At 45.6% G+C, this 13,965-nt stretch overlaps 1 protein-coding gene across 1 annotated transcript in view; it reads right to left on the minus strand.

Annotated features, from left to right (window-relative positions):
• Positions 1-5,485: 5,485 nt before the first annotated feature.
• Positions 5,486-13,965, minus strand: part of mbtps2 (membrane-bound transcription factor peptidase, site 2) — a 67,411-nt gene continuing 58,931 nt past the window's right edge. The window contains exon 11 of the mRNA XM_078232323.1: positions 5,486-6,697. Within this exon, the coding sequence (XP_078088449.1) occupies positions 6,475-6,697 (223 nt within the window). The 3' untranslated portion in view covers positions 5,486-6,474. The remainder of the gene's footprint in view (positions 6,698-13,965) is intronic.

A 13,965-nucleotide genomic window follows, 5' to 3' on the forward strand; every position in this document is an offset into this window, starting at 1 on the left:
CATAAGAGAAATTTTACAACCTGTATTATCCTTATAAATCTGTATATATCTGTAAAGTACCCTGCTGGGGTGAAGGAGTAGTGTATTATAATTGATCTTTTTTGTTTAATAAATGTTTTATTCTTCTGTTCCAAGTTCATCAACAGCCCCATGACTGTTCATCCTCTTAAGTAAAAAATACAAGTTGGGATCTATCAAACCAGGTTCTATGCTTGGAACTGACCTGTCCAGTAGTAACAAAAGCTGCGTCATAACACGATTAGTTTATTTCAGTAATCTCTTCACTTCCTTCCCCTGGATCATCAGGTATTCATGATGTGAGAATTCCCACTCACCTGAAGAAGGGGCTTAGAGCTTCGAAAGCTTGTGTGGCTTTTGCTACCAAATAAACCTGTTGGACTTTAAACTGGTGTTGTTAAACTTCTTACTGTCATCATGTATTTGCAGCTACAGAGCAGGGCAATGGGATTAATTATGAACTCAGTACAGGACAACTGAGGGCGAGTGGTGCATTGGGATGTTTTCAATTTACACATAACTATGGGAAGAGAGTGAAAAGTGGCATTATTTAAGGCCTGATATAAAGGTAAAGGATTACATTTGGATTGATACAATATCATGAGCAGAGAGCAGGGCATGTAAATTGAGTTTGTGTCTTTATATGCTCTGTTTGTGAACAGAATTTCCACTCACCTGAAGAAGGGGCTTAGAGCTCTGAAAGCTTGTGTGGCTTTTACTACCAAATAAACCTGTTGGACTTTAACCTGTTGTTGTTAAACTTCTTATTCGGGATTGATACAGGGCTATGGAGGAGAGACTGAGGTAGTGGAATTAGTTTGGGACTGATATAGGGCTATGGAGACTGTGGAAGTGGTATTCATTTGGGATTGATACAGGGTTATGGGGACAGAGTAAGGCAGTGGGATTAGTTTGAGATTCATACAGGACCATGGGGACAGAGTGGGGCAGTGGGAGTAATTTGGGATTGATACAAGGCTATGGGAAGAGACCGGGGCAGAGAAATTAATTTTGGGATTGATAGAGGACTATGGGAGGGAACAGAGCAGCGGGAATATTTTTTGATTGATAAAGGGCTATGGAGAGTGGGCAGTGGGATTGATACAGGGCTTATGGGGTGAGAGGGGGCAGTGAGAATATTTTTTGATTGATGCAGGGTACATGTCCATTTTGCCTGTGCTCATGATTCCCCCTGCCTTGTGTAAATATTATTTTTCAAAAATATATCCAATTCCCTTAGAGGAAGATTTGAAAATAACCTCAAACACACTTTCAGATCATAACTCGTGTAAAATTAGAAAAGGCTTCCTGGAAAACCCAAACTATGTTCAATAAAAGAAGGCAAAACGTTTGTGTCACTCATTTGTTGGTCAGAACTTAGTACAAAATCTAAAATTCAAGATCAAAATGTTCCCAGAGAATGTTTCAAATCTATTTAATGCAGACATGATATCATTACAAAACAGAGGGTCATTTATTTTACAAACACCAGTAATGTGGACAAGACAAATACTAAACCGTATTGCAAACATGATATTCCTCCATAGATCCAACCAATGCACCTTTACGACATTGGGTTAATACTGTACTGGCAGTGATGTGCCAGTACTTTCACTTGCCTATGCTGGTAAAAAAGTTGAATAATCCCTCCCTCATGTGTGAGGGCATCTAATAATTTATTGCAGGAAGACCAGAAGACACCTTACCTGGCCAGCCAGATGCAATGCAGCTGAATGATAGCAGTGCAACAGATTCACTCATATTCTTCAGGAAGGTAAGTGGACACCTTTACCTGGTCTGGCCCACAAGTGGTCAAGTCTTAATTCACTCAGCTGCCAAGCAGCTTGGGATGGCCAGTAAATGTTACGTTGTCAGCATCACCCATGCACTGAACAATGAAAAATACATAAAACTGTCAAGTCAGGTCGAGTTCCAGCTGTTATCACAAGACTCATCACAAGTGCTCTCACTCATACAGGAACAATACTTTAGAAATTGTAAACACCGAGCCAAGGATACGTAAATGCAGAACCACACAACACCGAAAACACAGCAGTAGCATTTGCAAAGACAACAGACTGGTTATGAACCAGGTCTCAACTCGAAACAAAGACAAGCAAACATTTGAGGGTTGGAAGAATGGCATGGGGAGGGAAGTGACTCAACATAAAAGTGGAAATTTGTTCAAAGAACATGATACCATCTGAATAAGCAAGGAATTGTTTAAAAAAATCAGTGAGGCTGATGGGAAAACATCAAAAGAACTAAAGCACGCAGAAGAGGGTGAAAAGGCAAGAAAATTATCAAACTGTAAGTTGTGTTTATTTGTGCTGCAACATTAGAGGGAGCACTTCCTACACACACACAGATGGAGTGTCAGTGTCTGTTCAGTGAAGCGCTGTTCAAGGAAGAAAATAAGGAACAGAGACCATGTGAGAGAGCACAGAGACCTAGCCAAGCGAGACGGGTGAGAGGCTAGTGCGAGAGGAGCATCCAGCCCCCTGTCCCACAATGACAAGCTATAACATTTTTCACCATGAAAGGATGTAGGCTGGGCCATTCCATTTTCCCAATTCTCATGGAAAATAGCTATTCAGTCAAGACTTGGAAATATGTAAAAAATAATCTCTTCCCACATAATAAAATAATTGACTTATTTATGTAACCTGGATAAATACTTTAACTCGTAATTCTATCTGTGAATTGAACTTGGACATTTAAAGATAGCTGGAAAAACAAGGAAATCATAGAATCATAGAAACCCTACAGTACAGAAAGAGGCCATTTGGCCCATCGAGTCTGCACCGACCACAATCCCACCCAGGCCCTACCCCCATATCCCTACAGATTTACCCATTAATCCCTCTAACCTACGCATCTCAGGACACTAAGGGCAATTTTGTTTTAAGCATGGCCAATCAACCTAACCCGCACATCTTTGGACTGTGGGAGGAAACCGGAGCACCCAGAGGAAACCCACGCAGACACGAGGAGAATGTGCAAACTCCACACAGACAGTGACCCAAGCCGGGAATCGAACCCAGGTCCCTGGAGCTGTGAAGCAGCAGTGCTAACCACCGTGCTACCGTGAACGCCTCAGCATCGACTTCAAAGGCCCCCTCCCCTCATCTGATCGCAACATATACTTCCTCAGTGTCATTGACGAGTACTCACGTTTCCCCTTTGCAATTCCCTGCCCAGATAGTTACTTTCTCATGCCTACATAATTTAAGTTGATATACAGTTTTGTATGATTCATACAATTCCTACCACAGTTGAACCCGATAAAAGCTCAATGTGAATATGAAATCTTGCAGAATATCTTTCTTTATTGTGATCTTTTGGATTCAGTTGTGCTGTGTTTGCCTGTAATACTTTAAAAGTGCTGAATCTCACAGTGAAATCACTTGCCAGAAAACCAGGACTAGATTGTGCAAAGACTCTAAATTCATGACATGACATTCAGCAATAATGCGCCGAGGAGATGTGAAATGTATAGAACCCCCTCAGGCTGTGAGATTCACACTGAATGTACACAGTGAATAGCAAGCACATGTTTCACAAATGTATGGAACAACCTTGGATTGCAATCTGATCAATGTAGAAAACACGCACATTGTAATCAGCCCCCTCCCCCCACACACTGTAATCAGCCCCTCTCCCCCTTCCCCCCACACACTGTAATCAGCCCCTCTCCCCCTTCCCCCCACACACTGTAATCAGCCCCCTCCCCCCACACACTGTAATCAGCCCCTCTCCCCCTTCCCCACACACACTGTAATCAGCCCCTCTCCCCCTTCCCCCCACACACTGTAATCAGCCCCCTCCCCCCACACACTGTAATCAGCCCCTCTCCCCCTTCCCCACACACACTGTAATCAGCCCCTCTCCCCCTTCCCCCCACACACTGTAATCAGCCCCCTCCCCCCACACACTGTAATCAGCCCCTCTCCCCCTTCCCCACACACACTGTAATCAGCCCCTCTCCCCCTTCCCCACACACACTGTAATCAGCCCCTCTCCCCCTTCCCCACACACACTGTAATCAGACTCTCTCCCCCCCCCCGCCACCCCCTCCCCCCACACTGTAATCAGCCTCTCCCCCCGCCACCCCCTCCCCCCACACTGTAATCAGACTCTCTCCCCCCGCCACCCCTTCCCCCCACACTGTAATCAGACTCTCTCCCCCCGCCACCCCCTCCCCCCACACTGTAATCAGACTCTTTCCCCCTGCCACCCCCTCCCCCCACAATGTAATCAGACTCTCTCCCCCCCCGCCACCCCCTCCCCCCACACTGTAATCAGACTCTCTCCCCCCGCCACCCCCTCCCCCCACACTGTAATCAGACTCTCTCCCCCCGCCACCCCCTCCCCCCACACTGTAATCAGACACTCTCCCTGCTTCCACACACATTGTAACCAGATGTTAAATTGGTTGCTCTCAGCATTGATGCCACTTTTTCCATGAACTGTTTTGGTGTGAGGTTATAAAACAGCATGGCCAGAGTCAGCATGGATTTATGAAAGGGAAATCATGCTTGACAAATCAACAGGAATTCTTCAAGGATGTAACTAGTGGAGTTGATGAGGAAGAGCCAGTGGATGGGGCGGCACAGTGGTTAGCACTGCTGCCTCACAGCACCAGGAACTCGGGTTTGATTCCCGGCTTGGGTCACTGTCTGTGCAGAGTCTGCATGTTCTCCCCGTGTCTGCGTGGGTTTCCTCCGAGTGCTCCTGTTTCCTCCCACAGTCGTGCTGGTTAGGTTCACTGGCCACGCTAAGTTGCCCCTTAGTGTCAGGGGAATTAGGAGGTTAAATACATAGGGTTATGGGGATTGGGCCTGGGTGGGATTGTTGTCGGTGCAGACTCAAAGGGCCGAATGGCCTCCTTCTGTACTGTACGGATTCTATGTGGTTTCGACAAAATCCCACATAAGAGATTGTGTAAAATTTGAAAAAACCATGCTTAATTTGGCAACGGGCAGCAGAACTACATTTCAAACCTCTCTCACTTTAACAAAGCCAGGTTCTGACACTGACCTGTGTGCGTGTGCAGGCAACGTTCTCCCTAAGTGCCACAATAAAAACAAACGCAGCCTTAACAAGGTGCACTCATGCTTTGGCTCTGACAACTCCATGCCAGCCTGCTCAAGCATTCCTGAAGCCTTGGCACCAGGAGTTAGAGCAAACTGTAAAAGCTGGTAATGAAAAGAATCTCTTGGCACAGGACTGAAATAGAATAAAACAATAGGGTCACCAACCATGAAAATAGATCAACATTCAGACAAACACAGCCATGCCTAGCCACTGGCCATCTCCAGGTCACAGGAAGGGAACTTGTACACCACATGCAGGCTGTATTGGAGCACTTCTGCCAGTAAAAATTCTAATCAAAATTCAGTCACACCCAGACTTTCAACACGCAGTATTCGGTTTACACTATGTCAGGATTGTCTCTCTATTTAAGAAAGATTTAATTTTGCTTCATTTTATTATAATTATTCAAGGGTCCAATGATTCCTCTGAGGGGATAATCTGTCAGGCGACGTGTGCAGTATCAGAAATGCATCTCACAAAATGTGTGGAATAAATGGATACTTGCTATTGGCGAGTGTGATACATCGGCCATCAGGTGTCACTTCTATTTCCAGTCTCAAGCAGCACATTAAAATAGTCTCGAGATAGGCTCAAACTGTGTTCAACAGCTTGGGAATTCATTCACAATGCTCAGCGCACTCAAACAGAAAATCCTGATGACTGTAGTAAATACAAGCCAATTAGAAAGATACAGCAGGGCTGATAGCATACGTGGAGACAAGAGTGATTAATATTTCTTGAGTTTTTAATCCTTTACACATCTATGAACACACTCCAAACCGCAACCCATCTCCTCACAGATGCCACTTCGCACGCTGTATGGTATTTCTAGAATTTTGCTGCCGCTTTCTTATTGCCTGTTGCTTTTGATTTCAATTTTGAAGCACAGTGATTTCAGATCCATGTGTACATTTGGTAAGCCGATATCCAGTGGAGACTGCTTGAATCAGAGATGGATTCAGAATGACCCATTTTTCTGTTGTATTTGTTGGAGGGCTTGATATTCACTCACATTCCATAGGGGACTTCACTAGGAGGTTCCAAATAAAATTAGCAGTCTGAAAAGGGAGTGGAAGGGGTAAACTCAAGTTCCATTGCTGTTCGGAATTAAACGTCACAACATAAAAACCCACGACACAGCGCAACAGCTATACAGCAGGTTTCCCAATTGTATGCTCCCAATAAGGAGCACCATCTGGAGGAATAGGCAGTGCAAAACCTTATCGGCACAGCCCATGGAATTCTGTTTAAATCTTGGACTGGGCTCGACACATGCACTCAGCTCAGGGGGTGCCAAGAACACACAGATGGAAGATACCCCTCACCCAGTCTGAGCTAGTCCAGCAAAGGCTGAAAGTGCTACCTTGTGGTTACCATCCAAAGCCCCAGAACCACATTAGATGCGAGGAGAGCACTGCCAAAGAGCAAGATAAAAAAACCAATGAGTTCTCGGTTCTGCTTTTCAACAATGAGGGAACTTAGTGTCGCTTCCAAAAAGGAACTCAGCATCCACTGTCCATCCAGGGCAAAGCAGGGCACAGCATTAATGACAGCTAGGGCTCCAGAGAGAGAAAGCAAGTATCTGTTACAGTACAATCAAGGAAATCAATCATTACTGAACTCTTCTTCATTTTCACATCTGACCAAAGAGACATTTTTATTCATACATTCTCAGAATATTGGTGTCACTGGCAAGGTTTCCTTCCTTTAGTAGTGAGCCAGTTGGAGTTTTATAATAAAGCAATAGCTTCCTGGTGACTTTTACAGCAACGAGTCCTTCCAACTGAGTTCAATTTTTAAATGGACACGGCGAGGGTTCAGCTCATGCTGTGTGGATTATTCATTAAACCTCTGGACTACTGGTTCAGTAATATAACCAATTAAAAGGGCAGCACGGTGGCAGAGTGGTTAGTACTACTGCCTGACCACTGCCTCACAGCGCCAGGGACCAGAGTTCAATTCTGGCCTCTGTCTGTGTGGAGTTTGCACATTCTCCCCGTGTCTGTGTGGTTTTCTTCCAGTTGCTCCGGTTTCCTCCCACAGTCCAAAGATGAGCATGTTAGGTTTATTGGCCACGATAAATTGTCACTTAGTGTCAGGGGGATTAGCAGGGTAAATACATGGGGTTGTGGGGATAGGGTCTGGGAGGAATTGTTGTTGGTGCAGGCTCGAGGGGCCAAATGGCTTGTTCTGCACTATGATTCTAAAACATATTCCTCATTGTCCGAACTGCCAGCTGAATGCAGAATCTAACCTAGTTTCAATTGTTACCTTAACTTTTAAAAGAGTTTTAAAAGAAGACAACCTAAAACTAGTCAACGATGAAGTAGTGCACCCCCAAATGATCAGCGCCCCATTTCAAAGCAGAAATTGCGGGATTTCACCCCACTTGTTAAATGGCAATGAGTCAGTAAGAACAAGAGGAAAGAGACAGCAGCACAACAAGGAGAGAAAGGTTGACCAGAGCTGGAGCTCAGCACAGAGGTGCAGTTGACTTGAAGTTAGTTTAATTTCCAAGCCTTTTAAGTGCAGCAGACTGCGCCAAACCATATTAAAAACAGAAAATGCCGGAAATACTCAGCAGATCTGGCAGCATCTGCAGAGAAAAAAACAGGGCTAATGAATCAAGCTGATTATGACTCTTCTTCAGAACTGGAGGAGGATAGAAATGTAATGGGCTTTATGCTGTTGAAAAGGGGAAGATGGAGGAAGGCCAAACGGGAAGATCTGGGATAGGGTAGAGGGCAGGAGAGATCAAACACCTTGGGTCATGCTTGCGAACAGATTAGAGATGTTCCACAGCAAAGTGTTCACACTCCGGTAGAGGCGGCTGAAGGACTTCACTGGTGCATTCTGGGAGAAGTTGGCCAAGCAACATCGACTAAGTGGGAAGCAAAGATCAAGTGTCAAGGAGTGGTAAGCCCAAAACACTAAATTAGTGTTTCCCTCCCTCCTCTAAACAAAATAAAAGACCACTGAGAAGGTAAAAGTGAAGGTAAGGGTTTTATAAATGTTCTTAAATAATTTAATTGGTGCTAGAAATGTCGGTCAGGGGGGTTAAGTGCTGCACTTGTGAGATGTGGGAGATCTGTGACATTTCCAGCGTCTCGGACGACTACATCTGCAGAAAGTGCATCCAATTGCAGCTCTTTACAGACCGCATGGATAGGCTGGAGCAGCAGTTGGATGCACTTAGGAGCATGAAGGTGGCGTCATAGATAGGAGCTTTAAAGACATGGTCACACCCAAGGCGCAGACAGATAGATGGGTGACCGTTAGAAGGGACGGGGGCGGGGGGGAAGATGGTCGATCAGGGGATAACAGCAGCAGCAGCCAGGGTAGTGGCACCATGGCTAGCTCTGTTGTTAAGCAATGAGGGACAAAGAGCACTACAGCAATAGTTATAGGGGGCTCTGTAGTTAGGGGTGCAGATAGGCGCTTCTGGATGTGAAAGAGACTCCAGGATGGTATGTTGATTCCCTAGTGCCAAGGTCCAGGATGTCTCTGAATGGGCAGAAAGCATTCTGAAGGGAGAGGGTGAATAGCCAGTGGCTGTTGGTACTAACGACATAGGTAGGAAGAGTGATGAGGTCCTGCAGCAGCAGTTTAGGGAGTTAGGTAGAAAATTAAAAAGCAAGACCTCGGGCGGCACGGTAGCACAGTGGTTAGCACTGCTGCTTCACAGCTCCAGGGACCTGGGTTCGATTCCCGGCTTGGGTCACTATCTGTGTGGAGTTTGCACATTCTCCTTGTGTCTGCGTGGGTTTCCTCCGGGTGCTCCGGTTTCCTCCCACAGTCCAAAGATGTGCAGGTTAGGTTGATTGGCCATGCTAAAATTGTCCCTTAGTGCCCTGAGATGCGTAGGTTAGAGGGATTAGCAGGTAAATATGTAGGGATATGGGAGTAGGGCCTGGGTGGGATTGTGGTCAGTGCAGACTCGATGGGCCAAATGGCCTCTCTCTGCACTGTAGGGTTTCTATGATTCTAGGGTTGTAATCTCAGGATTACTCCCTGTGCCACATGTCAGTGAGGCTAGGAATAGGCAGATAGTGCAGCTCAACATGTGGCTAAACAGCTGGTGTAGGAGGGAGGGTTTCAGATATCTAGACCATTGGGGTCTCTTCCAGGGCAGGTGGGACCTGTACAAGGAGGGTTGCATCTAAACTGGAAGGGCATAAATATTCTGGCCGGGAGGTTTGCAAGTGTCACAGGGAAGGATTTAAACTAGTTTGGCAGGGGGATGGGAACCAAAGCAAAGGTGAATTAACTGAAGAGGAACCAGAGTGTAGGGCCAGTAAGAGTCAGAGAAAGAGCAGGCAGGGTGTGGTTGCTAATCAAAGAGGGTCTTGTGAAGTGCATTTGTTTCAATGCGAGAAGTGTAACAGGTAAGGCAGATGAACTTAGAGTTTGGATTAGTACTTGGAACTATGATGTTGTTGCTATTACAGAGACTTGGTTAAGGGAAGGACAGGATTGACAGCTTAACATTCCAGGATACAAATGTTTTTGGCAGGATGGAGGGGGATGTAAAAAGGGGTGGAGAAGTTGCACTACTGGTCAAGGAGACTATCACAGCTGTACTGCGGGAGGACACCTTGAAGAGCTCATACAGCGAGGCAATATGGGTAGGACTCAGGAATAGGAAGGGTGTAGTCACAATGTTGGGGGTTTACTATAGGCTGCCCAACAGCCAGCGGGAGATAGAGAAACAGATATGTAGACAGATTTTGGCAAGGTGTAAAAGTAGAAAGGGTCGAGAGCTTCAAGTTTTTAGGTATCTAGATCACCAACAACCTGTCTTGGTCCCCCCATGCTGACACTATAGTTAAGCCCACCAATGCCTCTACTTCCTCAGAAGACTAAGGAAATTTGGCATTTCAGCTACGACTCTCACCAACTTTTACAGATGCACCATAGAAAGCATTCTTTCTGGTTGCATCACAGCTTGGTATGGCTCCTGCTCTGCCCAAGACCGCAAGAAACGACAAAAGGTCATGAATGTAGCCCAACCCATCACACAAACCAACCTCCCATCCACTGACTCTGTCTACACTTCCCGCTGCCTCAGCAAAGCAGCCAGCTAATTGAGGACCCCACGCACCTTGGACATTCTCTCTTTCACCTTCTTCCGTCGGGAAAAAGATACAGAAGTCTGAGGTCACCTACCAACCGACTCAAGAACAGCTTCTTCCTTGCTGCCATCAGACTTTTGAATGGACCTACCTTGCATTAAGTTGATCTTTCTTTACACCCGAACTATGACTGTCACACTACATTCTGCATTCTCTCGTTCCCTTCTTGATGAATGGCATGCTGTCTGTATAGCACGCAAGAAATAATACTTTTCATTGTATGCTAATAAATCAAATCAAAGTAACAGGATTGTTATAGTGGGAGATTTTAACTCCCCTATGTTGACTGGGACTCACTTAATGCTAGGGACGTGGATGGGGCAGAGTTTGTAAGGAGCTTCCAGGAGGGCTTCTTGAAACAGTATGTAGATAGTCCAACTTGGGAAGGGGGCCATACTGGACCTGGTATTGGGGAATGAGCCCGGCCAGGTGGTTGACATTTCAGTAGGGGAGCAGTTCGGGAACAGTGACCACAATTCAGTAAGATTTAAGGTACTGATGGATGAAGATAAGTGTAGTCCTCAAGTTAAGGGCTAAATTGGGGGCGGGGGGGGGGAGGCTAAATTACAAAAATATTAGGCAGGAACTGACGAATGTAGATTGGAGGAAGATGTTTGAGGGCAAATCAACATCTGGCATGTGGGAGGCTTTCAAGTGTAAGTTGTAGGGATTCAGGACCGGCACATTCCTGTAAGGATGAAGGATAAGTATGGCAAGTTTTGGGAACCTTGGATAACGAGAGATATTGTGAGCCTAGTCAAAGAGAAAAAGGAAGCATTTGTCAAGGTTAGATACATAGATACATAGAACAGTACAGCACAGAACAGGCCCTTCGGCCCACGATGTTGTGCCGAGCTTTATCTGAAACCAAGATCAAGCTATCCCACTCCCTATCATCCTGGTGTGCTCCATGTGCCTATCCAATAACCGCTTAAATGTTTCTAAAGTGTCTGACTCCACTATCACTGCAGGCAGTCCATTCCACACCCCAACCACTCTCTGCGTAAAGAACCTACCTCTGATATCCGTCCTGTATCTCCCACCACGAACCCTATAGTTATGCCCCCTTGTAATAGCTCCATCCACCCGAGGAAATAGTCTTTGAACGTTCACTCTATCTATCCCCTTCATCATTTTATACACCTCTATTAAGTCTCCCCTCAGCCTCCTCCGCTCCAGAGAGAACAGCCCTAGCTCCCTCAACCTTTCCTCATATGACCTACCCTCCAAACCAGGCAGCATCCTGGTAAATCTCCTCTGCACTCCTTCCAGCGCTTCCACATCCTTCCTATAGTGAGGTGACCAGAACTGCACACAATATTCCAAATGTGGTCTCACCAAGGTCCTGTACAGTTGCAGCATAACCCCACGGCTCTTAAACTCCAACCCCCTGTTAATAAAAGCTAACACACTATAGGCCTTCTTCACAGCTCTATCCACTTGAGTGGCAACCTTTAGAGATCTGTGGATATGGACCCCAAGAGGAGGCTGAGAACACACGAAGCAAGTGTGGAATACAAGGAAAGTAGGAAGAAACTTAAGCAAGGAATAGGAGGATTAAAAAGGGGTCACGAAAAGTCATTAGCCAACAGGATTAAAGAAAATCCCAAGGCTTTTTATACATATATAAAGAGCAAGAGGGTAGCCAGGGAGAGGGTTGGCCCACTCAAAGACAAGGGAGGAAATCTATGTGTGGAGCCAGAGGAAATGGGCGAGGTATTAAATGAGTACTTTGCGTCAGTATTCATCAAAGAGAAGGACTTGGTGAATGATGAGTCTGAGAAAGGGTGTGTAGATAGTTTGAGTCATGTTGAGATCAAAAAGGAGGTATTGGGGTTCTTGAGAAACATTAAGGTAGACAAGTCCCCAAGGCCTGATGGGATATACCCCAGAATACTGAGAGAGGCAAGGGAGGAAATTGCTGGGGCCTCGAGAGAAATCTTTGTATCCTCACTGGCTACAGGGGAGGTTCCAGAGGATTGGAGAATAGCCAATCTTGTTCCTTTGTTTAAGAAGGGTAGCAAGAATAATCCAAGAAATTACTGGCCGGTGAGCCTTACATCAGTGGTAAGGAGATTATTGGAGAGGATTGTTCGAGACAGGATTTACTCCCACTTGGAAATAAGTGGACGTATTAGAGAGAGGCAACATGGTTTTGTGAAGGGTAGGTCGTGTCTCACTAACTTGATTGCGTTTTTCGAGGAAGTGACGAAGATGATTGATGGGGGTAGGGTAGTGGACATTGTCTACATGGACTTCAGTAAGGCCTTTGACAAGGTCCCTCATGGCAGATTGGTGCAGAAGGTGAAGTCACATGGAATCAGAAATGAGCTGGAAAGGTGGATACAGAACTGGCTCGGTCATAGAAAACAGAGGTTAGCAGTGGAAGGTGCATTTCTGAATGGAGGGCTGTGACAAGTGGCGCTCCTCAGGGATCAGTGCTGGGACCTTTGCTGTTTATAATATATATGGAGGAAAATGTAACTGGTTTGATTACTAAGTTTGCAGACGATATAAAGGTTGGTGGATTTGCGGATAGCAATGAGGACCATCAGAGGATACAGCAGGATATAAATTGGTTGGAAACTTGGGTGGAGAGATGGCAGGTGGAGTTTAATCTGGATAAATATGAGGTAATGCATTTTGGAAGGTCTAATACAGATAGGAAATATACAGTAAATGGCAGAACCCTTAAGAGTATTGATAGGCAAAGGGATCTGGGTGTACAGGTACGCAGGTCACTGAAAGTTGCAACACAGGTGGCGAAGGTAGTCAAGAAGGCACACAGTCTGCTGGCCTTCATCGGCCGGGGCACTGAGTTTAAAAATTGGCAAGTCATGTTGCAGCTTTATAGAACCTTTGTTAGGCTGCACTTGGAATATAGTGTGGCAACCAGAATTGAACACTATCAGAAGGATGTGAAGGCTTTGGTGAGGGTACAGAAAAGATTTACCAGTATGTTGCCTGGTATGGAGGGCATTAGCTATGGAGGAGAGGTTGGAGAAACTTGGTTTGTTCTCACTGGAATGATGGAGGTTTTGGGGCGACCTGATAGATTATGAGGGGGATGGACAGAGTGGATAGTCAGAAGCTTTTTCCCAGGGTGAAAGAGTCCATTACTAGGGCGCATAAGTTTAAGGTGCAAGGTTTAAAGGAGATGTCTGAGGCAAGTTTTTTTTTATACAGAGGGTGGTGGGTGCCTGGAACACGCTGCCAGGGGAGGTAGTGGAAGCAGATATGATAGAGACTTTTAAGAGGCATCTTGACAAATGCATGAATACGATGGGAATAAGAACATAAGAACCTAGGAGCAGGAGTAGGCCATCTGGCCCCTCAAGCCTGCTCCGCCATTCAATAAGATCATGGCTGATCTTTTTGTGGACTCAGCTCCACTTACCCGCCCGCTCACCATAATCCTTAGTTCCTTTACAGTTCAAATATTTATCTATCCGTGCCTTAAAAACATTCAATGAGGTAGCCTCAACTGCTTCACTGGGTAGGGAATTCCACAGATTCACAACCCTTTGTGCGAAGAAGTTCCTCCTCAACTCAGTCCCAAATCTGCTTCCCCTTATTTTGAGGCTATGCCCTCTCGTTCTAGTTTCACCCGCCAGTGGAAACAACTTCCCTTCTTCCATTTTATCTATTCCCTTCATAATCTTTTATGTTTCTATAAGATTTCCCCTCATCCTTCTGAATTCCAATGAGTATAGCCCCA

Source organism: Mustelus asterias, chromosome 17 (genome assembly GCF_964213995.1).
Source record: "Mustelus asterias chromosome 17, sMusAst1.hap1.1, whole genome shotgun sequence".
NCBI lineage: Eukaryota > Metazoa > Chordata > Chondrichthyes > Carcharhiniformes > Triakidae > Mustelus > Mustelus asterias.